Consider the following 26,560-nt stretch of genomic DNA (forward strand, 5'->3'; position numbering starts at 1 on the left):
AGTAGCTGGAGCTGGAGGAGAATCCTGTGAAGGAGAATCTGTGAAGAGCCCAGGTATTGCATTAGGCAGCATTTGTGCCCTTCTCCCCGTGGGTTGCTGAACTGTTATGCCGTGGTAGCTCAAGAGGGCTCTCTGCTGTTGGAAATGTTACATTTCCAATGAGTTATATGACAAAGGTGTTAATAACCTGTTGGTCGTTAATAAACTAATAACATTTTTGCAAATGCTAACCTCACCATCAGCAAAATACAGCATATGCAATTAGAATCTAATTTTCTCCAGTGTCAATTAGAGATTCTCATTTTTATTCTAAACTAACTCTGTTCTGTTCTATGTGTAAATGGCTGTCACTTTACAGCATTTAAGTAGTGTAGGAAATAATTTTTGTGTATGCAGTTTGCAAAGCTCCTTGTGTAAGTCACATGTTATCAGCACTGCCTGTATGTGCAAGAAAGCCAGGAAATAATTATCCCAGTCTTTAGTGTAACTGCAGTTCATTATTGTAGTAACCTTAGAAGTATATGGGTATTGTTACAGGAGTGTTAGAAATAAATGTGTAAGATGGATGACTGGATGAGGTGGGATGAAAGTATGAACAGTAATTTTCAACAGAGTAATAGGCGTTTGTCATCTAGTTGTATGAAGTGATATTAGAAAGGAAGGAATATCTCTGTAATACTTTTGATTTTTATTTCCAGACCGTTACTTTTTGTGTTACACAGGGACATGACTTCCAGCTCTGCCCTGGTAGATGTGCAGCATCCTGCTGGGTTTGGCTGGGTATTTTCTGTCAGCCTTGGTTAAATGAAAATGGACTTTAAAACGGTTAGTTTGAAAATGAGTCAAGCAGTTACACATTGTAATGCTGTGTTCTTTGCTGTAATACTAAATTCTGTTATCTTTATAGTTTTGTAGGTTTGCTTTTCCATATACATGTTTTTGTACTGACAGAGCATTGCATAAGGGAAGCTGATGGCTTGGGAAGCTAGCTGGTGATATTTAGGGGGCTTGACATGTGGATAAGAATGCAGGGCAGTTGAGTAGGTAAGCCCTTTTGTTAGGTGTATGTACTAACACAAACAGCAGTATGTAATAATTTTGGTGTGAATGCTGATGTCTCAAACATAGACAAGGAAGAAACATTTACTGACATGAATGACAACAATTTGCATCTCCTAGAGCAATTGTCTTCATTTTCAGAAAGCCAGTGCTGTATGGCTTTCACTCAGTTGTGTTTTGAAAGCTGTGAAGACTAGAAATAATTAGAAATAACATCTGTGAAAACTAGAAATAGCTGCAATGTGATTACAGCTTATTTTCCAGTATGGTTGGGTAGCATGGGTTGGCTGGCCATTATGGATGGTGTTGCAGTTTAGTGTATGATAAAGGAGCATTGAGGGAGTGAAAATAGTGTTGAGTTTGATGCTCGGTAAGCTCCCCAGTAAGAACATACATGAGTGTCCTGCTTTACCTGCTCCCTGGTGAGTTCTGTTTTGTGTACTCTGCAAAGCCCTTGCTTCAAATCACTGTTGTGAATTTACTGGAGGGAGAAAAGCTGAAGTATGGCTAGATTCAGGAAGGGAGCAGGTTGTTTTATTTTCGTTGGTAGCATTTGCAGTTCCCCAGGCAATGAGGGCTAAAAAACTGGCTGTTAAGACCCACGTGTTAATTAGATATTTGGGCCTGTTGTAAAATCCTGTGATGTCTGCTGGTTGTGACAGTGTGGAAATCCTTCATATGCAGTGAAGGAAACATACTAAAAAAATCTTTCCCGTAAACTCTGTTTTTTCCCTTCTTTTAGGGAAGGAGTAGTAGGAGCTACTTTTCATGGTAAGAAAAATATGCTGAATTACCCTTGTCTGCATAAAACACAAATTAATGGCAATTAAGCTATTGATTGCTTTTTTGGGCATTGAAAAGATGCTTCTTCCAGAAATTTTTTTCTCGTGCCATCCCACACTTCAGACACCTGCAATACACGAGTTCTGGTCGTAGAGGAATTCAAGTGCTCATTCCTAGCATTTTGGATGTATTTATTGCGTGTATTGCATTTTTTCATGTCTGACCACTGTAATTTGAGAGGAAATAGTATCTTTTTTATTTAAGGGTATGGGTTGTAACTGTTTCGTTGAAGTGGGGATTTTATACTGGTTTTAATACACCTGTGAATTTTTTGCAGAAGGAGATCTTAAGCAAATTAAGACCTTGTATGCATCTATTGAGCTTGTGCTTGTAAATTCAGAGGGTAAACATAGGTGTAGCCAGTTTTAAACCACATAGAATTTGCGATTGTTTTTTTAAATATATTTTCAAGTAATTGTGATTGAACTGAAATACTGTTTGTGAGATACAGTGTTGTGGAGCGACATTGCATCTTCTTCTATTTATGCTTTGACTTGTTAGTTTTGACTACTTTCCTAGTTGGTTAATAATCAGATCAGAGTACTGAAGTTACTGAACAAAATGTCTCATAAGTGTCTCAGAATTAGTGTTACAGAAATGCTCTCAATATATTTAAACATGCTTTGATCTGTATTTTGTATAACACTGTACTTTGTTAAACCCTGCCAGTTCTGAGATGTAAATAATTCAGGAAACAATAATTTAACATACCCTTTTGTGTTTGCCCGAGGGACATCCTCCTTATTCAGAGCATTTACGAATGAAATCCCAGTGTTTACTTCCCAGTTGAGGTGTTTGGAAAAGTCACTAAATGCAGGGGGGTTACAGTGAAAGTTACTTGGCACAAATTTGCATGGAGAAGAAAAAAGATACCAACGTTTTCTATAGTTTTCCATTCCTAGTTGTGCTTAAGTAACTATGATGGGTAAAATTCAGGTGAATACTCATTTCGGTGGTCGCTACACAGCTGAAAGGAATAAAAACACTAGTGTTTTCACCAGTGATGGCCTTGAACCTTCAGAGGCCTGTGTATAAGCTTTATGTTATCAGAGGCTGTATCCTAATTGCCCTAAGATGTATTAAGTGCATATGTAAGTCTTTTCACTTCAAGGTCTGCATTTTGCTGAGTAAATGCATTTCTCTATTTAAGTCACAATAGAAATGTAACTTTGTTGTTGTTGTTAGCCATTATTACTTTCTAGTAATCCAGCGTCATCACTGAGTTTCTGTGTCTACTTTGAAAGTACAGTGGCAGTGTTTGTTGCATTTTAAAACCAGTTCAGGTGGAATTATTATAGCAAAAATAATGTAAAGGGTCTAATAGTCTTCAGTTTTCAAAAAGCTGAACTTTATGTGTAAGTGTGTATCTTAGTGTTGCCTGGTACTTGTTTTCAGCACTATTCTGAATGTTCTATTGGAGCTCTAAAAGATGCTGCTTTTTTTTTTCTCCCCTATTATTTTGACCCAGTTTCACCCCATGACCTGTTCTGTTTAGGGATTTTTTTTTTCAGCTGATCCCCACTCTTGAGAAGTCAGGATGGTAATTCTCAAGTTGCAGTGGGTGGCAATACCTGCTTGTGAATGCTCGTATGAGGGTCTGGACCTAAGCCTATTGATCACTCTGCAGTCACTGTAGTGCATTTCCTGGGCTGAAGTTGCTCAGTTCCTGGGTTTCCTGCTGCTTCCCTGTTAGAATTCAGTGTTCCAGACCCATGGCACCCCTGTCTTTCATGAATGGAATTCAAAAAGACACTTACATTTCCATAAATAAATTAGGAATTCAGTGGCTTCTTCCGGCTAATCAGGGCAGGCTGATAAACCTTGCTAGCTGTTTAATAAATGAATTGTGACTGATTACCTATTAATATGGACGCCTCAGGAATTCACCCTGGGGGAAGCAGAGCAGTGAAATAGAGAGGGGCATGGCCCCCTGGGAAATCAGGGCTTCATGTTTGCAGCTTAAATATCTCTGTGAAGTATCAATAAGGAGGTAATTGAATTTTGAACACAAACATGAGCGCCGGATGGATGAAGGAGAGGGGAGCTCTGATCATCTCTTCATGCCCCTTCATACTCCCCTCCCCTTTCCCTTAGAGACCACTCTAGTGAAGATAGATGCTAAATCCATTAAATAAAGATTAGACTCTGTCGTGGTAGAAAATGGCAGCTTAGCTAGATCCCTTGGCAAATTGGGACCTTTAGCAATACAGAAAATTAAAATATACATTTTTAACAAGTGTGCTGTCGACACAGTAATAGTGACTGTGTGGCTTGTGGGGTTTGCTCACCTTTCATATCTGCTTTTGTTTGGTTATATCGCTTGCTCTTGTTTTGAAACCAGCCTGCTTGGTCTCTCTGAAGCACAGAAGACTTAGGGGAAGAAAGGTTGGGGTTGGTTTTTTTTTTTCCCTCACCTTCCTTTCTGTCTTAGGCGTTTTTTCTTGGCTCTTATGTTTGTAATAGTATAGAAGATCAGTACTGTTGTGTTTTAATATGGATGTAATCAACTTTGGCTCCAGCATGCTCAGTCACATGTCCTGAAAAGTAGTTTGAAATAGTCTAGAGGAAGCACAGAGATTATACTGGAGAGTGAAATGTAAATGCGATCATGCTTTTTTAAAATGGGATTCATTCTCTAAGCACCTGGCTTTGTTTTTTATTTACTTATGATCAATTTTTCTGAGTTCTGCCACTATGGGAAAGATATAGCAGTGTGCATTGTAAAACATCAGTGTTGTTTCTTGTCATGCAATGAATTGTAGAGAAACAGCTGGAGTGACCTTTAATGGGTGATAGTGTTTCTTTATAATACTGTGCTAGATATAGAATGCATCAGGCCACCTTCACAACTTCATGTGCCCCATCATCTGTTTCAGGAAGAGATCCTCCTGGGTTATGCAGGCAGAACCTCATCTGCTTGTGCAAGCAGGGGACCAATTGCCATTCTAGAGAGACTGCTCTTTTTTTTTCCAAATAAGATGATCATTCAGCGGAACAAAATGCGAGGTTGTTTCTGTTTAATGTTTCTTAACAAGAAGTGAGCCTAAACTAACATGTTCCTGAGGAAAATTGCAGTTCCTTCCTTCTAGAAAATTTTCTCTTACTCTAGGTAGTTTGAGAATGCATCCTCAGCTTCAGCTGCTAAGAACTGAACCCAGCATCATTGTCTTTTGTTTAGCAAGATCAAAAGTAGATATTATTAAGTGTAAGAAAAGTATTAATATACATGGGTCCATTCCAGAGACAGTAATGAATGTATCAGGAATGTTTTGGCTTCCATTAACTCAGAGTTGCTGCAGACGAGGAAAGGGTTTTCCATCTGTTTGTCAAACTATCATGTGCCTCCACATCCCAGCAGTTTACTGACTTGTCTTTTGTCAGAGGATTTTGGGGTTGGAAATATATGTGTTCTTTCATCCAGCTGTGCTTCTAGTAGGGGAAAAATGTTCTAAGCTGGCTCAGCCTCAAGGATGCTCTTTAATGGTGTTGTCATCAAACTGAAAACTAACAAGTACCACCCTCTTAGCTAAATTTCAGTAACTGATTGTGTATGTGCTGTAGCCTGTTTCAATTTAAGAATAAACCAGATCTCAAGTCTTCCTTGGTAAAAATAGATTGCAGCATTGAGCTTATCTTTGGCCAAGTGTGTTGATCATGGATTCCTTCTCTCTTGGGACTGCTGGCCTTTGTCCCCTTGCGGGGGGCCAGTTCTTCTCCTGAACCCCATTCCTCTTTTTCCACTTCTCCATCTGCTAACTGTCACCCATCTGGTTTCCTTTAACCTCGGTTGTCCCATTTCAAAGAAGTCGCCAGTACCTTTGACAGCCTATGTCCTTGCTTCTCTCATGCTGCTGGCATCCTTAGTCTTACTGTATCACCTGTCCCTCTGCGTGTTTCGGAGGTTTTTCTGCTCTCTTCTCCCTGCATGTAAACACTGTTTTTTCTAGCTGTTTTCCTTTGTGTACCCTGAATTAAAAAGGAGATTCTTGCTAGTTTGTTCTGTAGCTTCTCTGAGATCAGGCCTGTGCCAGGAACCTCACAAGCTTATGGCTTTCCACATATTAAGGCACTTAGTGATGCAGCATTTTAATTAAATTAACCAGAATTCGTAAATTGTAGATAGACAGATTTTCCAGATCATCTCAATATGAGCTTTTAGAGTGATCAACACTCTGTTGGTGTTTAATCCATCAGACTGCCATATGGAGCGTTGAAGAGTAGAATATCTGTTTATTAACAATTGTTGTTTTTTCACATCAGCAAGTACGATTTTTGTATTTGAGGACCTGGGAGCTCAATCTGTTGCTGCATCTCTTACACAAATTATATCAACTTCATGCCAGATGCCATTTCATGTCCATTCGTCTCTTTTTTTTTTTACTGAATCCTGATGATCCAATAGGCTGTCCGAATCATGATAGAGCAAGAGGGTCATTCCACCAGAGTCTCCAGAAGTTCTTTGACTGCACTATCACAAGAGCAATGTCTCCAGGTGTCCTTTATGAAAAATCATAGGCAAGCGTAGTGTCAGTGGTTTCTACAAACAGTTGAGGCATTTAATGAAGCTTTGCAATTTGAACACCCAGTATGTAAGTTATAATTCACAGAAGTCAGAAGGTTGTTCCTCATTTCAAGATCAAGCCAACATTTTATTCACCCTGTGTTAATAAATACTTGTCTGCAAATTCTAGGGTACTTTCTGCATTGGACTTCTTAGCAATAGAAGTTACCTGTCTTTTCAGAGTAGTGGTCTGTTCTATTTTGACATACAGGTCTGTTTCTACTCCTTTAGCTGAGCAAACACTGCCAGTTGTTGGTGAAGACCAATGGGAAAAAATACTCTTTAGGCAAGAGGGAAAAAACCTTCTTGTCTTGTGACTTTTTCATTGCTGTCTTCAGAAAGAAGTAGTAGCCATTCTAGGGTGGGAGATGAGATGGGCCCAGTGCAGAAATACATTTTGCAACCTAGGCATCAAGCTCTTCTCAGAAAATCTATGTTATTTTTCACTGTCAGACCCCCTTGAATTCTCAGTAGGAGTTTCATGCAGTCATTTTTATTCATCCAAACGTTTTCATCAGTATTGGCTTATTTGCTATCTTGGATGCATTGACAGAGTGTGGGGAATAAGACATGCCTATTAAACCAACTGGAATTTTGATCTCTGTTTAGGTAAGGTATGAAGAGGAGGGAACTGTTGGTATGTGTTGATGATGATGAAAAACAGTGGTTCCTCACCTTTATTAGAGTTGTCCATCTTATCCAGCAGATGGCATTGAAAATGTATCTCCTGCTCCCTCTTCTTGCTAAGCAGTGCCAAAATCTGAAATCCTGCAGGCTGTACTCTTTCCTTTTCCCTGACGCATAGCAGTGGGTCACTTTCAAATGAGGATTTTGAGTGCCCTCTGCCTAGTGGGTAAATAAAAGCCAACACATACATGGATTAATGAGAGAGGAATTTAAGGCTGGTGTGCTGTACCTTGCAACAAAATCTGTTTCGGTGATCTTTCAATAAGGTCAGCACCAAAGGCAGTGTTAAGCACTCATCCTTTGGAGTAGTCCTGTGATACTTATTGGCTCAGACCTGCTGCTGCTGGATTCCCAGAGCGGGCACAAGGTCTTCAAACCAGTGTCAGCATCTGACCCAGTGAAGGGCCTTTCTTAGGCTGGTGGTAGTAGGCGTTTGTAGGGCCTTTGCACATCAGTCACTGGCAGGAGGAGAGATTGTGGATGCTGCTGATATTTAGAGTGGGTATCACTTAGCTTCCAATTAAATCATGGGGATAGTGGAATTTAGACATAGTGTAATGATTCAGATGGCAATGAGCTATGACAACAAAGCTGAGAAGTGAAAAATCACTGCTATGCATGAAGAAAACGTCAGTTCTATAGTACGTTTATCTTTGTTTCCAGTCTTTTCTGTATTCTTCTGTCTTTATTCTTTCTTGTCAATGAATATACTGTTTAATTTCTGTACAAGCAGTACTGTACACATGCAAGTTACGTGAGACAGTGGAACAGGCTGCCCAGAGAAGTTCTGACAGCCCCATCCCTGGCAGTGTTCAAGCAGCCTGATCTAGTGTCCTTGCCCATGGCAGGGGGGTTGGAACTGGATGATCTCTAAGGTCACTTCCAACTCAAACCATTCTATGATTCTATGTTTTATTACTCCTGAGCAGCCAAATAATTTGAAAGAAATTACAAGATTTATGTACATGAAACACAACTATCCCATAGAACTAGAATGACTGCCCAGTCAGAACTATATAGCATGGCTTTATTTGCTTCATACTGTTTATATACTGTTCTGTATTGTGACTGTAATTTAGCAACATGCCTATTTCAGAGTATTTAGACCACACTGGGAGCTAATGAACATTGCTACCTTTCTACAACCTATGTGATTAAAAATGCCTTTTACCAGCCTCTTGAATTCCTTTATATTTGAGGACCTGAGTAAATGTGGAAACTGGAGCTTTTTACTCCCTCTTCCTATTTCAAACAAATTGTTATTCCTCTCTTGATGACTGTGAACACTGCTGCTGTTCTGTCCATCATTTAGCCTTGTGACTAAGTGTAATGCTTGACTCTCCAGTAAGTCCAGGCATCCAAGCTATAATATAAATCTTCTTCCATGTTTATACATAGCACCTATGGAATAAAACATTTCATATCTACCCATACAGCTGTTATCCAGGTTCTTATAATGTTGCACCTTTTCCAGAATCTTTAATCTGAATAAATTTTGTTACTCACAAAGATGAGCTCATGATTTTGACTGTGACCAAGATAGAATCATAGAATCAACCAGGCTGGAATCTACCAGGCTGGAAAAGATCATCACGTCCAACCATTCCCCCAGCACTGCCAAGGCCACCACTAACCCGTGTCACTGAGGGCCTTGTCTGCACCATTTGTGAACACTTCCAGGGTTGGTGACTCCAGCACTGCCCTAGGCAGCCTGTTCCAGTGCCTGAGCACCCTCTGAGGAAGAAATAGTTCCTAATCTCCATCTAAACCTCCCCTGGGGCAGCTTGGTAGGCCATTTCCTCTTGTCCTGTCCCTTGTTCCTTGGGAGCAGAGACCAGGCCCCTCCTTGCTTCATCCTCTTGTCAGGCAGTTGTAGAGAGCGATAAGGTCCCCCCTGAGCCTTCTGTTCTCCAGACTAAACCCCCTAGGTCGCTCAGACAGCCACAAAGAGGAAGAAAAGTGGTTTGGTACAGTACTGAAGAGTGTAGAAAAATGTCAGGAGTAGAAACCGGATTTCCATTTGCATGCTAAAGTGCTGTCTGCTGGGACACACTATCATTCCAGCCCAGTAGTTCTATCTATCAAAGGAAACTTTACCTATGAGTAACACAAGTCTTGTTGTATTTGAGATGATGCTTTCTGAGACCAGAATAATGTTCAGAACTGTTACCAGAAACAGAAGAGAATACACTTGAAGTTCAAACATGGCAGCAATTGGTCACAGCTTTGCTTTTTTGTCTATTATAAAATAGAAGGGAGAGAGTAGAGTAAAATTTGTTCTTTTGACCATTACTTTCTGTATAAGTTGCACGCTGCTTCAAGGGCTATAATGTCTTTACTTGTTTTATGTCATGTACATAAGTAGCAAAATCATTTATTTCAAGAAATGAAAGTAATTGTGATTTGCTGTTACTTCTGCTTAGGTAAGTTGGAGAAAGTTAACCAAGTAAGTATGATCTTCGTATGCATTTGTATTGCAAAGTTTTAGTTAAACTACACTGATGTAGTTTTTTTCCTTAACAAAGTTTGTCACCTTTGTAGGTTTGTAAAGAGTAGGTTTCAAAATAATTGGCATAAGATGAGTTGAATAGAAGTTGGTGACACAAAGATCTGTGCTTAGGCCAACTTCATTTGATAGCTCTTTATACCTGGCTGGTAAGAATAATTACACTAAGTTGTTCTGATATTCTGTATGCTGGGTGTTTCTATAGGATTTTGATGTTTCTGAAATAAAAACTTGCTGTTTGGCAGAATTTTTGTGATAAATCTATTTGAACTTGCTAGAGAATTACACAAAGTAATTGGAGATGTGTGTAGTTGGTGAATGTCTGTATTTACCTATGTTTTGCATGTAGCCCTTAAGCCTCCTGAGCTCCTGGGATGGTCCAGAACAGTCAGGTGGAAGCACAGGCCCCAGCATGCTAAAGCAGAGCAGATTTCTCTACCCCTGTCTGTCTTCAGACTTGAGTGAATCTCCAAGACACAGCAAAATGCTGTGCTGTTTCCCACTTCTGCTTGACTTTAATAATTGTGCTTTACAACATATATTTCTGCATAAGGTTTTATGGGTATCTTTTCCCAGAAAGGAAGTAAGTCTGATTCTCACTTTTGTAACTTCAGGTACTCTGTCATTTATGGCAGTCTTTTGGTAGAAATAATTTTGAGATGGTGTTAAATGTACCATTCAGTTCCAGAGAGCTGCTTATAAATCAAGAGATTTCTTTATGAGAATGTGAAAAAAGTGGATCTCTCTGATTTTGAAAGGCAGCACAGTTGTTATTTTACACCTCTACAATGAGAAGATAAATTGAAAAGTCCTATTGACTCCCAACCCTGAAAAGAATAAGAAGCGGGGGGGGGGTGTGTGTGGAATTCAGAAAAAAGTAATGGAAGCCAGGCAGATGAAAAGTAGCAGAAAGGAATCCTTTTTAGGCAATGAATAATTTGATGTGGAACTTTCTGCCACACTGGGATTTTTTTTTAATTTTTTTTTTTTTTTTTTTTAGACCAAGTACTTAGCAGCTACTGGAAAGGAATCAGGCAATTAAATGAATGATGGGAACAGTTCTGCTTGGAGCAGAATAAAATCTAAAATGAAGAAGGAAATACATGTTTTAGGATATAAAACAAGTATTTAGGAAGAGGAGGAATCTTTCAGAGACTATTATTTCATATGTCTTCATAGGGGGGTTCCTTACCTTCTTTTGTTTTCTTTTTGTGCTGTTTTTGATAGCAGGTGCAGTCAGAAAGGATACCTGACTGGGTAGATCACTGATCTGCCCTGATCTATCAGTTCCTGTGTCCATTTACATTTTTTATGACTACAGACCTGGCAGATTCTTGTTTAATAAGCAATAACATTTCTACAGTCTTGGTTTGTGACTAGGCTCGGATGCTATCTATTGGTAGGATTTTTCTATACAAGATTTTAGTCATTGATATAAGAATGTAAATTCAAAGCATGCACTGAGTTACATCTCTAGAGAGAACATAATTATTAAACCTTTTCGAGGGTGTCCCCAGTGGCAGCTCCATAGAGCAGGTGGCCTGCATGGCACAGGCACACAGGGAGCCGGGAGCCTGTGTCTTATCAGAGCATATAATCTAAAAATCACTCATCCTGTTTCTCTTGGGGAGATGACGATGTTGACATAGGGCTCTTATGCTAAAAGCTCATTGTTAACCTGCAGAAGACGTCATTCAACACAAATCCCAACAGCAAAAGGCTGGGTGATGGATGTTTCTGGATAGCAGGCCAAGCTGTCATTTGATTTTCAACAGATAGTTCTCTGGGTTGCCTCAAGGTTTTCACACCTAGTACCTGGCTTGCTTGGAAATATAGAGAACATACTAATTCTTAAATATGCTTACAATTTCTGTTTACTAATGTATGCATATAAAACTTGGAGGAGCAAACAGTTCCTCCCATCTTAGCAGGAGATGCACTGACCCCTGACAATAGTGCTCAGGTTTCCTGGAACCATAAGCAAAGTGGTGGCTACATGGAGGGTTAAAGGTGAGGAAGCAGTCTTGAACAGGAATATAGCAAGTAGGTAATATTTGGAAAAGGAATGCAGGATTGCGTATACATCTGTTGGTAGGAGCAAAGCCAGTAGGTCAAGAGAGGTGTGTGTCCACCTCTGCTGCATCTGCAGTGCCACTCCAGTGGTGTTCTCCATCTCCCAAGCATGAGGAAGGCATTGGTAAACTAGAGTGAGTTCAGTGAAGGGCCCCCAAGACGACTGGGGACTGGAGCACTTGCCATGTGAACAGAGGCTTGTTTGGCATGGAGGTGACTTCACAGGGACCTGATAGCTGCCTGCCAGTACCTGCAAGGAGGTTACTGAGAAGATGGAGTCAGGCTCTGCAATGCTGCATGGTGGGAGGACAAGAGACAACAGTCATAAACTGAAGCAAAGAGGTTTCTGACTGGATTCAAGAGAAAACCTTTTCAGCGTGGAGCAGTCAAGTATTGGAAAGATTGCCAAGAGGTTATGCAGTCTCCATCCATGGATGTTTTTAAGACTTGACAAGCTGAAGCCCGGAGCAGCCTGTCTGTTCTGAACAGAGGTTGACTGGGAACCTGCCACGATCCTTTCAAACCTGAATGGTTTTCTGATTCTGTATGATTTTCCTCAACTGATACTATACTATATAGCTTATCATTTGATCTTGTAGATCAAATTTTACTCGCTCATCACTTTTTCCTTATATCCTCTTTTTACTTATACTTCTTCTACTCTGCTGTGGCTTTCTATCTTCAGCTGTGTCTGATTGTCCCATTGTCAATGGATCATGGAGTCTTCTGAGTTCTCTGGGTTTCCAGAGTTTCTTCAAAGCCCCTCAACCTTCAGAGCAATCTCAGCAGTCACTGTATCTATGGAGTCTCCTCATGGCCATGACCACTTTCTGCTTTACTTTCTGAGCTGCCTTTGTAGATGGTTTGCCATCTGCTTTGCTGCAGTGCCTCTGTTCTTCAATTCCAGTAATGGATGAAGAACACTAGTGTGTTTATTAAGATAGCTATGTCACTTTTATCAAGCTTTCGTGAGAAGAAGGTAATGGTAGACATGGCCTCATGACTGGGAATAAGCATGAAGAGATTTTTGGTAGTAGTAGAGCTTACTGGGCTGCTCTCAGTAGACTTTCTGGAGTGAAAAATAATGTTTTATTTGTTTTGGCTTGTGTTTTTTAGGAATGAGAATTGACTAGTGTGCTTTATTTTTGTGTTACAAGAAACTGGAGTTTCTTCTGGCCACTACTCTCAGGAGGTATCTGCAGACTCCAATACCTCTGTATTTCTTGTATTTGAATCATGTCTTCAAGCTTTTCTTCAAAGCCCATGGGTACTAGAAGTGTGAGGGTATTTATGAAAAGTGTTCTCACAGTTTTTCACGGGTCTGGGAGAGTTTATTTTTTGGTGCATCTTTTACATCTCTTTTTACAACTGGGCTTTGCCTAGTTGTTTTTGATCTCATTAGCAGCTAAATCGTAATAATTGTAGCACAGTCTGTATTGTTAAAACTTCAGTATCTATTCCAAAGGGCCCTTAGTGGTATTACAGTTTTGTTATCAAGTAGGTCAGATTATAACCACTGATACTTTCTGTGAGTAACAACAACTTCCCCATGATTTTTAACTCTTCCAAATATGTATTTTTTTCTCTCTATTTGTTTGAACTTGACTATAGCATAAGAACAGACACTGTGAGAACTATAGTATTTTTAAGACACTGCATTTCTTCAGATGTCCTGTGACCAACTTTGGGTTGGTAAAGATGGTTTTGAATTCCCTGAACCCTCTTCTGGACTTACAAATATCTCTCAGCTCAGGGCATGGTTGATAAGAGCATTGTGGTGTGCAGAGCACATGAAACTAGTCAGTAGTATAATTGAAAAAGGTGGACTGAAGCAAGCAGGGAAGGTTGAGGATAGGGGTAAGGGTAGTCATTAAAGAAAGTTCCTTTGATTTACATGGAGGAAAGAATAAAATGATGGAGTTGTGAGCTGCAGAAGAAAATCTTCACAAATTGCATTTTGCTGCTCTTCCATAGTTCCTGTTGAACTAAGGTTGAGACTTTGACCTTGGAACACTGAGACTTCAGTCATTTACATGTATTTGGTCATACAGGCTTTTTACTTGTTTTTTTTTTTTGTTATGGGAGTCCTCTATGTAATTTAATATGTTGTATCGTTGTACTAATGGAATCTTTGGTTACTTCATGTGTAAATCAAATAATACTGTTCTTCATGAAACGTGTGAGTCTTCTTTTCATAAAGACCTTCAATATTGGTAATTCATTGTCGTGTCAAGGGCTGCAGTCATTTATATGAGAAAATGTTTCAATAAGGAACCTTGGGATAAGAAACCATTTTTAAAACTTAGTCTGCTATTTAAAGACATACAATGGTAGTCTCGACGTATTTGTTCAGAGGTATGAGCTGCTTTCATCCACATAGTTCTTCCCATCAAGCTTGTTGACACAAGTTTAAAAATTCAGTTGTGTTTCACAGCTCAGGTTACTAGCTAACCTACTGACAGGGGCATGTTTCTGGCTTTTGGAGGTTAAGGAAGCTGTATCATTCCCGAAGCAGAGCTGCAAGCCTCCCAATAAACATGCCTTGATGTCTTCTGATTGGATTTGTGTGCCCTGGCTTGCATAACCATCCAGCTTGTATCTCCCAACATTATTAGCCAAAAGGAGTATAGGGACTTACATAATCATTACACGATTATTTTCCAGTAACTGCTCTGTAAATATGTAATTCTCTCTACTCCTAATAACTCTTAATCTCTTTGTTCCTATTGGCTCCCGGGCTCAGATTTTGCCGTCACCTGCGTGCCCTGGCTGCTGATAAGACTTGAAAAATTTGTTACTTTCAAGGTTCCCCTGCTTTGCTCTCAACCAGTAAATAAATACCTGCTCCCCACTGCAGGCAGGGGCATCACATCATGGTGTGCTTTGTGGGAGCTTGGGCAGCACTTCACCTGCATGCCTTCTGAGAAGGGTCTGTTTACCTCCAGAAACCTTTCATACATGGCTGCATGCGCATATTTAGTGCAGACCTCTCCACCTAGCTTCTTCATGTGTTTTATCCTCAAGAGTTCTTGAGCAAACAGTTTTGATCTCATTTCCCTATATTGCTTGATAAAGATTTCTCTTTGACATGCTGTGGTGAGAAAACCTAAATTGTTGAGAGCTCTTGGTCTGCCACAGGAGTTGAGAGGCCGGGAAAGAGTTATTCTTCCTTTTGGTACATGCATGTAGGAAAAAACCCTTTAGAGTGCTTCTTGTTAGAACTCACGCGATTTCTATCCCACTATTTGCCTTCAACATCTGTGGGATTTGATGGTCAAAGCTCTCACAAACTGTAGCTGTTCCAGTGAAAACTTAGGCTAGTAAAATCCTTTTCAAGTATACTTGAAAATATCGCAAACTGATACAAAATTGCCTTTCATATGGCTTTCATAAGGAAGCAGAACTTGAATTTCTTTAAGCCTTATAAAACACTTGAACATAATTTTTCTGTGTTTAATTAGCTTCATGAGTCAGCACCTGGTCTTGGGTCTTGACATTTTTGGCATGTGGAATCTTTTTGTGTATTTGACCTTGGCTTTATTCCAGAATAAATATTTTAAGCTGCTAGTTGTGCATGTGGGTTTTTTTTTGTCTTTGGTCTGAGACTAGGGGGCAGACATAAGCAGCACTGGGAGAAGTGAACTGTATAAACCACAATTACAATTGCAGTGCACAGGTGTCTGAAGATCTTACACAATTGCCAAGCTATTTGTTTCTGAAATGAGAGGGGCTTTGAGAGTGTATTTCAGAGAATAAAAGGAGCAGAAGGCCTTCCATTTAGATGTCAGGGTTGTGGGTTTGGGTTGGTTTTATTTGATGGCTTTTTGTTTTCTTTTTTCAAATCCTAGTTTAAATTCTTCCAGGCTTCTTCATTTGATGCCTTCATAGAACCAGGAGAATGAATAGTTGAAAGTGATCTACTGTGGCTGGTGATGCAGTTTATAACTGCCTTCAGACAGGAATTGGCATTTAAGAATAAAACTTTTTCACCTGCTAGCTTTTCTTGCTTAGCATCAAGTTAGGTCTTGTGGTTTTAAAATCTGAATGCTAAGTAAGATGACTTTTAATGATATTAAAGGAGAATGGCTTTAGCATCAGGGTTATGGGTGAGTTCTGTTGCAGATACTTGAGGATCTTTTTGGGAAGGTAGGCATCTTAAATCTCTGTGCTAGTCATATACAAAGTATTATTGCAATGAAAAAATAGTGAAGTGAATAAACAGCAGCTCACAAGTGCAAGACACTCAGTGTATCTAGAGTCCCAGCGTTCACTGTATTTTGCAGTTTAATGCACAATAATGTTTTAGTTCTGCATTCCTGCATGCTGCACTGTGTCAGATCTGTATTCCTGGGATGTGAGGTTCCATTAAAAAATAAATAATAATCGCAGCCCCCGCTCCCCCCACGTACACTCATTTTCTGTAATATGGTAATGATATCACCGTAGCAGTAATTACGGGTCATCTTCATTTCTTTCATCTCTGCTGGTTCTGATGGCTTCATTCCTTTGACGGAGAAGATTTGGCTCTGGGTGCTGTGATTATTTTGTTAAGCATTATTCGAATAGACAGGAGTGAGAGAAATTAATCAATCCAAATGCAATTAGCATCATGTTTAACCCAGTGATGGACGTCTCAAGGTGAAACAGCCAGGGGACTTTCAGACATTATTATTCAATCCAGTGGCTCTTATCTAAATTATAATCAAGAGAGGTTTTTATTGGCTTCACAGAGAGAAGATGTAACTCTTTCCCTGCTTTGGCGGTCAAAGGGATCAGGTCTTTGGCCCCTCAGGATGTTGGCTGCAGGCAGCTTCTAGAAGTGGGAGGTACTGCAGGTGTTTCCTTTAACTGGGGAGGGGGACTCAAGACAAAACATCTGCACATCCTAATATCCGTGACCTGGAACAGAAATTTAGTACCTCCATGGGCATTGTCAGGGATGTCACTGCCCCGTGCTTTGAGTGTTTTCATTGACTAGTTTTGTCCATCTGTATGTGAATGAATACTGTTTGTAGTTTTTGCATTTAAAGCTCTGTGAACATTGTTGTTTGGAACTGAATGCAAGCAGAATGGTGCTGCTTTGCAAGGTAGAGAGATCTGGTTAGGAGAACAAGGTAGGTTTTTGGTTTTCTTTTTTAGAGAGGATAGAATTTTGGTATTTATTGATAGCAACAATAACATTTTTGAGGCTGTCTTAATCTGCAGCAGATCTGTTATCACCATTCTGGATAATACTGAATTATCTTTGAGATCTCTTGTCAGGAATACGAGAAAACGGCACTACTCTGAGTAGGAAAAAATGAGGCATAAAGATGTTGTGTGGATTTCATGATTCAGGAAAGCATTAGGTATTTCATTCCAATTCTTAAGGCTCTAGCTAACATTCACTGAGTGTTCTATACCACTGTTTCAGTGGTTTAGAACTTTGTCAGTCTCATCTATTCACCACTCTCTGTCAGAGATGATCGTTTTCATAGCACACTGGGAGGAGTTGCCCATGTGCCTCACCTGCTTTGATTCACAGCCTGACTTTGGGCAAGCCTCCACCTTCTTTGGCATTTTAAAACCAGTCATGCCAGACTGTGAACTACAGCTGAAGTAAGGGCAGATTCTGCCATCTCTTTCACCAAGGGAAGGACAGTGATTTTTTGTACCAGAGGTGGTGGTAATATTTTAAAATGCTGCAGCAGGACTTGACAGAGCTCATCTTTCAGAGCCTGAATTCTAGCATGGTTGCTGACTCCTTTAGCATACATCTGTACATCACTCCTTACTGAGGCTGTGACCCCATCTGTAAGATGGGAATTAAATCACTGTATGTCTCAAGAATACCATGAAGCTTGATAAACTTTGCAAGTGCTTTGATATTGATTATTGAAAGATGCCATGGTAATGCAAGCTTATTCCACCTGGAGTTTTATGCTGATTCTGCTGTCTTACCTGAAAAATGTGTTTCAGGAGCACTGAGTGATTATACTGGTCTTCACTGTAAATGTAATAGTTCCTGAAGCATGGGTTTGAGTATCTGCATGTGCCAGTTCCACCTTCAGTAAGGATAACTGACATTGCTTTTGCTAACCACTGCTTTCCTGAGATGGCAGTTCCAGTTCTTTATGAAATTGGGCTTGTTGTAGCTTTCACTGATAAGTATTTGTCAAAGGCCCATAGTCATCAAGCAGCAGTTCATTTGACAAGTATGTTAAGGAAGTATGGAGTTAGCAGAGTAATTGGAGCTCTTTTTATGAAGGAAAAGAAGCAACAGGTGCCAGCAGGTATTCACCTGGTGGCAGGATTTTGAGGGTCTGGTCTCAAGATAGTATGTGGTCCACACAGATCTCTCTGATAGAAGTCCAGATTATGGTGGATGGGTAATAATACTCTGTCAGTTTTGTCTGGCATAAACCTCTTTTTTAAGGGCTGCTCAGTAATAATGTCAATCTTAAATATTTTTTCTTATTTTAGTATGTGTTTTTGCCTGAAGTCCCCCTACCCCACAACTGTTGTGTTTTTTTTTTTAATTTCCCTTCCAAATGCATTATTATTTGAGTCCACCCAAAGGATGTGGCTCTGCCACTGGCTTTCACAAGACCAGTCAAGGAGGACTTATGCAGTTACTCAAGCAGATTCCTCTAGGACTTTCTTATGGCCTACAACTAAGAAAAAGAATGGTTCTGTCATCTTATTGCATTGTGTCCCATAACAAAAGAAATAATTTCTGATGCACAGACCGTTGTGGTGGAAGGGTTAAAAACCAGAGGAGTGTTCTGCTGTCTCTGTAAGTCATGTTCTTTGCCCTGAACTGGTAATTTCCACTTACAGTGCTTCAGAAATAAACCCCTTTGGTTTTGTTTTCTGTATAATCCTGAGACACTGCAGTAGTTTGAGAGTGGAATCCTTACATGTTGAAAAACAAGTACTTTAGTTACTGTAAATACAACTGAAGGGGGGGGGGGGGGGGGGAGTAACTAATAAGCTAAAGTGCCTAAAATAACTTTTGTTTAGACAAGAATGCAGCATTCAATGTGTGGTACTGCAAAACATTTCAGGGGTAAAAACATGTTCTGTTCCCATGGCATTAATTTTATTTCTAGGATTTTTAGTAGCAAGACTTTCTGAGATTTCAACAAGGCTTTGTTTTTAGGTCGGAGAAGCACAGTCAGATCTGTCCTGTAAGATGTACATCATGGGGGGAGGCAGACAAATGCTTCTTTAGTGGATGAATTAATTTTAAAATATCTGTGATTTGAAGATGCTCATGGGCTTTGTTTTGAGATTTTTAAATAAGACCAAAAGTAGCAAGTAGTGAAGGTATAATGTTCATGATGAATGTGTGATACAGTTTGTTACATATATCTTTTACATAGACTTTATCACCAAGTGTATTCCACTTTTGCATTTAAGTGTATATTCTGTTAAAAAAGTGTGTACATATGTGTGTTGCTTAGGGATTCTCCTGGATGAAAGTTGATTATATAAGTGTAGATCACTCTTTTCCTTGTTGGTTTTCTAGCAGTAAATCCTTCCATTATTTCCTGGCTATCCAGACCTTATGACACAGTCTGTCCTGTGCTGTCGTATGTGTGAGAAGGCTTTTTATGGGGAGCAATCAGGCTGGACCCCAATCTCTAGTGCAGTGCTTTTTTCTAATTAAATTGTCCCTGGAAGGAATATCCGGAACAGCAGTTTTCATTTTCAGTTGAGGAAAAAACATTATGAGTCTTTGTCATTTGATTAAAAGTTACTTAACCTTTAAATTGCTACAGATGTAAAGATAGCTCTGAGTTTCCAATGTAATCGCCTCCAAGTTAAAATCAGGAAAATCTTTGTGTAATGAAACCCATATGTCACAGTGAAAGGATGCAAAGCACTGGCAGAGTGGGCTGCTGTAGCAGGAGATTCTGCACCCAATCTTGTTAACCAGGACTGCTTTTGGTAATCCCTCATCTCCTCACTTGTAGGAAATCAATCTGTACTACTGAATCTTTTCAACCAGCAACCACAAAATTTACTGCGAAGAAGCAGCTTGGGGACAATTCTAGTAGAAAAGGAGCCCCAGGCAACAAGGCTAAATGCAGGATTGAGAGATTGAAGTTCTAAAGAGGAGATTATATTAAACCTTGTTCTGCTCCCCTGTCAAGTAGAAATGGCTCCTCTGTTCAGGCCCAGCCTTTTCTAACCAGTACCTGTTCTTGAGAGCTGCTTGGCAGATGTTGCCAGGCAGCAAACTTAATTCAGACAGCACAGCATTTTCTGTTAATTATATTAGCTGATACGATTTTCAGTACATTTCTCTGAAAGAGTCTATTCAAGCACTCAACTTCTATTGAAACCAGTGCTGATAACATCTTAAAGTGTTTTTTTCTATGTTCTTCAGTATCCTCTTCCTCCTCCCTTATAGGTGAGATTAATTTATATCAAAGCTGTTGTAATCATAGCCATTGTTGATTTTTCTATTGTAGTAGATGCACAGCATAGGCAGGGTTGTAAATCGTGACTTGACATGGAGATTCATGTTTCTGTTTCATGCTGCACAGCCTGTGTAGTGTCTGTTGCTGGTACAATGAAACCTGCACTTGAGCTCTCTCTTCACTTGAAGCCTGTGGTTTAAGCAACCATTGTAAAGAAAAAATCCCTAAGGTTTTCACTACAGTTTTGTCCAACCTTTTGATTAAAAAAATCCACCTCTTTCTACTACACAACCGGCTTCTGCTGGTCCCTTGGGTACCTGCTTAAGGCAGGTTTTAGTGTCTTTCTTAGACAGCAATCATCTTTAGAATGTGGGTGATGGTTTCTTCATTCACAAGCTCTTCCCTCACTCCAGGAAGCTCCAAAAGGCCCCACTGGAAATGATACTCCCCTTATTAAGAATTCATTTATCAGAAGCAATACTGAACAGAGGAGTCAGTTTAATATCAAGCTTTTCTGCTCAAAACCCAAGCTGAAATCATACTCCAGTGCAGATTAAAGAGGAACAAAGGGGAAGGAATAGCTGAGGCATTTGAACGCAGTACCATGCAATATATATTTGTCCTGTTACCAGGTATACATTGAACTGTGGTTCTTGGACATATAAGAAAAGCAGCTGAAGCAGGGAAAACAGTGGTTAATGGTTGTAAACTAAGGGCAAGTTTCGCCCTTAGTTTGGATGTGATGTTTTTTGTGTGTGTGCTAAGAGGATGTTATTTCCTGGCCATTTTCATACATATACAACGATGTAAGGTCCTTTTTTTTTTTTTTTCAGTTTGGCATCATATCTTTAAAAATAAAGCTCCAATGCAAGCCTGTGTGTGTGAGAAGAGGAATACAGAATAGCAGAAGGCTGTCTTCTGCTCCTAATGGGATTTTGTAGCAGCATGTGCGAGTTTGTTTCAGAAGTCAGAAATGAACAGATGTTGGTATAAATTACCTCTGTGTCTGATGTCTTGCAAATTAAAAGCGCGGTTGGCATCACTAAACAATTTCACCATGTTGGGGGGGGAAGCGGGCAGTGATTATTGTAGCAGGTCGGTAAGAATCTTTAAGCTGCAGCAGAACAGGATAGCAAGGATAAAGGAATGAAGAATAAAATGAGAGGTCTGTGAATTAATCAGAAATGTTAACATCTCCAATGACAAGTGAACAGGAGGGCACGTGCTCTGGAGCAACCCCCAACCCACAGTAATTTCACTCAGCGCACAGAAGGAGTCTGTGCTCTCTGCCTGATTTATAGGGTGCAGCCCTCTTTGGGGGAACAGAATTGTCATCCATTCGTATATCTCCTATATGGGACTTGCACTCCGGAAAACTTTCCACTCCATCAACCACAGTTTGGCTTTGTGCTTTCCCTGTTAAGAGTGCTTTAAAGCCACGCACTCTTGATGGTCAAAGAACTGGTGCTGAAAATCCATTCCTAGCTGAGATTTTTAAAAAACTTTCATTTTTATTTAATCCTGTCATTTGTGCATAGCAATTTAGTTCCTGGCAAAATAACAATCCACTGCCCTTCTGCAGCACCTATCTATGTGTCACTTCAGCAGCACTTGAAAGATAAAAGCTATCTTGTGGATGGGGAAGTAGAGATACAAATGAGTACTTTTGTGGTAGTTCACACTGTATATCAGAAGCAGAGTTGGGGATGGATCCCAGATGATATAATTCACAGCTGGAGGGATGAACCAAGCAAATAATGCAGTGATCTGCTTGAATCTGCAGCTAGTCTGAACCATGTTCCACTCATGGCAGTGGACTTTGAAGCTATGAATATCAGTATGTACCAGTCAGTTCATAATACTATTAATTGTTTTATAGGGATCTGGTTGATGGCAATACCTTGTGATGCAATTCTGGGTAGATGAATTAAAATGTAATAATTTAAAGGAGAGCTTTAAGGCACAAATTCTAACCTTCAGGTAAAGAATAACAAAATGTCTTTACTTGAGGGTCCATATTGAGTATTTTTTTATTACATTTTAGTTCTGTTCTAACAGATAATTAGTAATGTCAAAAGAAAATCCGACGTCAGCACCAAACCCACCTCCAGTTTTTATGCTAATTGTCATTTCTGTTGTTCCTTTCAGTAGAAAGGTCAGGAATTGAATGGATAAAACAGAATATTAATTCCCATCTCCTTCCAGAGTCTCTCTAGGTGTGGGCAATATGCATGCTTTCATCAGTCCTGTGAATAAAACCTCCATGTTTTGATGCCTGTCAGTCTGACACAAAGCTTACACCTTTATTTGAAAGAAATGAAGGGAAATGCCACTGGGAAGATTGTCTTTCTCCAGGACTCAATTGCTAATTGTGTTGTCTTTGATACATTATATTGTTATTGCAAGACAAAGATAGTATTAGGGTTGCTCTGCCAGCTTGTGAGCTTATGGGCTCACAAGTCAGAAATGGGCAGAAAAGTGGCTGTGTAAACCCTGCTGTAATGCAGCTACCAGAGATTGATGGTGCCAGGAGTGAGAGCGAGACATATAAACCTTGCCTTGCTGTATTAAACATCAAAGGACTGACAATGCAGAGAGAGATAGAAGACCAAAGCTCTATAAACTTTACTTTATTACACTATCCATAGATGAACTGCATTGAAGGAATATAAACCCCATTATATTACAGCATCCAGGGACTGACACTACTGAGAGAGAGAAAATGCTGTCTAATTTCTGTTGAAGATCATAGCAACCAGGGACCAATAATCCTGAAATGGAGAGAGTTCCATAATCTCTGACAGATTATAACATCCAGGAACAATTACGCTGAGATAGAGCGATGGAAATCGGGATTACACCATTCAGAGATGGATAGCACAGAAAAAAGGAGATGCTGCGAGAGCATAATGCAGTAGGAATACAAAGTATAGATTGTATGTAATGAGACAGCCTGTGGGAATTATTGCTGAGTTTAGAAAATTCCAGGCCCTGCCTGGAATTCTAGGACATTAGGAATTCAAGCTGGAATGCAGTTTTATTTACTTTTTTTCCACTTATAAATAAATAAAAAAAAAAAGATTCTTACTCACTATTGGTATAAGCACAAATATAAAGGAATTTCATATCCTCTGGTTAAAGTCTGTAAATTACGGAATTGTTTGGGTTTCCTGGCTTTTTAAAAAATACTAATCTCTTTTTCTTCCCTTGTGATTTCAGCTAGAGAAATGACTCGAGGGAAATTCCTGAACATCCTGGAAAAAAACAAAAAGTAGCTGCTACATCTGGAATTTGGACAAAAATACCCCAGGTAGATCATTTTGCGTACTGCGGATCCAGATGAAACCCAGAACTTCTAAGAAGTACAAAGCTCTTGCTCTAGACCTCCAGAAGCAAGCATCACTTTTTGCTTCCACAGCTCATTTCCTTACAGAGGAGATGCATGGCATACACGTCACAAGGACTGCAATTGGTTGTGTTGAAATTTGGACTTCATCTGACCCAAAGATGTCCAACAGGAGGATTTAGCCCTGACAAGCTGTGGCAAAGTTACGTGTCCTAATCAGCTATTCGGAGGGAACAGCCATTGTGTCCTTACTCGATTGCTCTCAGTGGCAGCACCTGTTTGAAGTACACAGCAGACCTGCCTCATGAGGCATTGACCCTTTGAGCATCTTTTCTTAGATGCACTGATTTCCTATGTGCAACTTCTGTGCTGAAAGATTTGAGCATAGTTTGGGGTGTGGATTGACCAAGAGCACTGGTTCAGCAGGAGCATATGCTTTTAGTGTAGAAGCTGAATGCAGTCTGTGCATTAAAGTTACTCACTGCCTTCAGAGAAGCGTGTCTGGTACTGAGGAGGACCTGCAGAGCTTTGGTGTACCAGCAGCTTCATCTTGCTGCCAAACAGCTCTCTAGTGAAATTGAGACTGACAGACCATAGGAAGTAAGAGGTATTACTGTGGCATGAAAGAAAATATGCCTACAGAAAGTTCAGTGAGTACACAGCTTTGTCAGCCCTCTGACATTTTCTGCTTCTTACAGAGCTAGAAACTGAAGTAAATGAAAGATTGAAAGACAATAATATTTTCAGTCAGTGCTCCAAGAAGGACCAGCAGGACTGTTAGCCACATGGCGAGGGTGGTCTGCTTATACAGGATCTTACCATTTCTGAAAATAACATTTTGTGGTCTTTTTAATCACTTCTAAAGCAGCAATCCCCGAATTTGCTTTCCCTACAAACCCAGAATTTTTAAACAGAATTTTCTGTGACCTGGTCTCTTTCAGCACGCAGTTTTGGGTGTATTAATCTTAGTTTAATGCCTTTTCCTTCTGTTAATGCACTTACGTATGTTCCCCCCTGAGACGAGAGTGAAGGGACATGGTCAGACTTTTTGTTTGATTTAAGAGAAAATTTTTTTCATTTCATCCTCTTTCCTTGTCTTAGAAAACAACATTTTAAGCATTAGTAAATACGTTCTTTTTAGGGCACAGCATAATACTGAAGCATTGGATGAAGAGCAGGGTTTTTTCTCTATTTAGAGATGTTATTCTTCCCATGCAGGCTTTTTAAAACTTGTAATTTTCCAGGCTGCAGTCACAGGTGAAAGGAGAAATGACTTGGAAATAGTACATGTAACAGTCTGCGCTAAAGCATTGCGTTTTTCTGTCTTTGCAGAGAGAGGTGACTCTTCTCAGATGTATGTGCAATAAAGAGGAGGAGATTGTTTTAACCAAGTTCACCTCTCAGAGTTTTTACTAAAATGCTGGTGGCCTTTGGTTTTGCAGTCTGTAGTCTTGGTTATTACTGGTCAGAACTAGGCTCATTTTGGACAGCTCCTGTTAATCTGATACTAAGCAGTTAAATCCCACATCCCAGGAAGACCGTGCACAAATCCTGACCATATAGGAATGTCAGGAGTATGATTTTTAACTCAACAGATTTATTTCTCTACTTCTCAGTTTATGCAAGGCTGAGCTTAACAGAAGCTCCATCTCTTGAGAATAGGAGGGTTAAGACAGATGAATGTAAAGAGAAGCTCAGAGTTGATTATTAGGAGTTGGGAAACCTGCTGGTGTGAACTGATGTTGATGTAGCTTTAAGTATTAAATTGTACCTTTTGAATGAATACAGTTTGTATACTGTGTATGTAATACATATACCCATATATGACATAATGGAATACTTCATCTGCATCACCAGTTTGAGTTTGTGCATTTTATAGAGGTTTGTTGTTCCAACACATTAAGGAGTTGAGGTCTGAAAGAAGGAAGAATTTATGAAAAGCCTGGCATGAAAGTATATGTATATTTTCTGATATGTTCAGTAAGGCATTTTGAACTTTAGGTGGTTTTAATAACATGCAGGTCTTTCTAAAAACAAAACAAAAAAATACCTTTTACCATATGCAATACTTACCTTCTATAGGGCAGCCAGTAACAATGATTTAGCATAGTGATATTTATTGGCTTTGTACTTGTCATCTGTAGAGACAGGTGAGTGATGTATTTTTTTTTATTGGTAATATTTATGTATTTTTGTTTGTTAGCAAGAGGATTGTAATTTGTCTGTTACTGCTTTGTGGTTTGATAATAAACAAATACAAAGCTCAGAGATTTGTCTGGGTTTCCAAAATAGCCCTCGGAGATGCAAAAGCTTTGGTTTAGCCACCTAGGCAATACTGTTTCTCAGGCTCTTCACACTTCTGCATGCCACTACCTAAAGGTTTGGCTTATGGATTCTCTATTCCTATCAGTAGATTAATGTTTGGCAATATCCAAATGGTACTAAGGGTTTTCATACCCTTTTGAATCCTGTTTTTTGCCTTCTCTCATGTCATTCCTGACATCCCTGCAGTATCTATCTGTACAAGAAAATCTGTGACTTCATGTTCCTGATAACCTTCTGTATTTTGAAACAAACAAACAAACAAAAGTTTTGATAAATGGTGGAAATGAAGAGTATAAGAAAATCAAGATTTGATAATACTAATCAAGCTAATGTATTGCTTTATTTCATGTGTTGGCATGGCAAATGTTACTGTGAAGTTCTTGGAAATAAACCCAATATGTATTTAGTTCCTTTTAAATGCCAGTGTTGCATATATTCAGTTGTAAAGGCTGTCCACTTCATTATCAAATGCTTTGGTGTTTAATCCAGCTGTGAAGAAATTCTTGTTTGCTGTGTTAATCATTATAAAAATAAAAGTCTTGTTGCACTGGCAACTGAAGAGCACAATATTCCATTTATCTCAGTGTTTTGCCATGACAAAATCAATGGGTTTTGAACAATCCTATAACTCACAGTTCTCAACTTTGCTTTGTATTTCCCTCAATTTCATCTGAAATAACGGATGAATGAAAATTGACTAATCCAACTTGGAGGTAATGTTTGAACCTTGTTCTGGTTTATTTCATAGATTT

At 39.5% G+C, this 26,560-nt stretch overlaps 1 protein-coding gene across 1 annotated transcript in view; it reads left to right on the forward strand.

Annotated features, from left to right (window-relative positions):
• The window catches only part of LIN52 (lin-52 DREAM MuvB core complex component), a 46,105-nt gene extending 19,879 nt beyond the window's left edge, over nucleotides 1-26,226 (forward strand). The window contains exon 6 of the mRNA XM_061463573.1: nucleotides 23,357-26,226. Coding sequence (XP_061319557.1) covers nucleotides 23,357-23,412 — 56 coding nt within the window. The 3' untranslated portion in view covers nucleotides 23,413-26,226. The remainder of the gene's footprint in view (nucleotides 1-23,356) is intronic.
• The last annotated feature ends 334 nt before the right edge of the window (nucleotides 26,227-26,560 follow it).

The sequence above is a fragment of the Pezoporus flaviventris genome, unplaced genomic scaffold (genome assembly GCF_033815535.1).
Source record: "Pezoporus flaviventris isolate CSIRO_AGI_PZ_B2104156 unplaced genomic scaffold, CSIRO_AGI_Pfla_v1 ptg000036l, whole genome shotgun sequence".
NCBI lineage: Eukaryota > Metazoa > Chordata > Aves > Psittaciformes > Psittacidae > Pezoporus > Pezoporus flaviventris.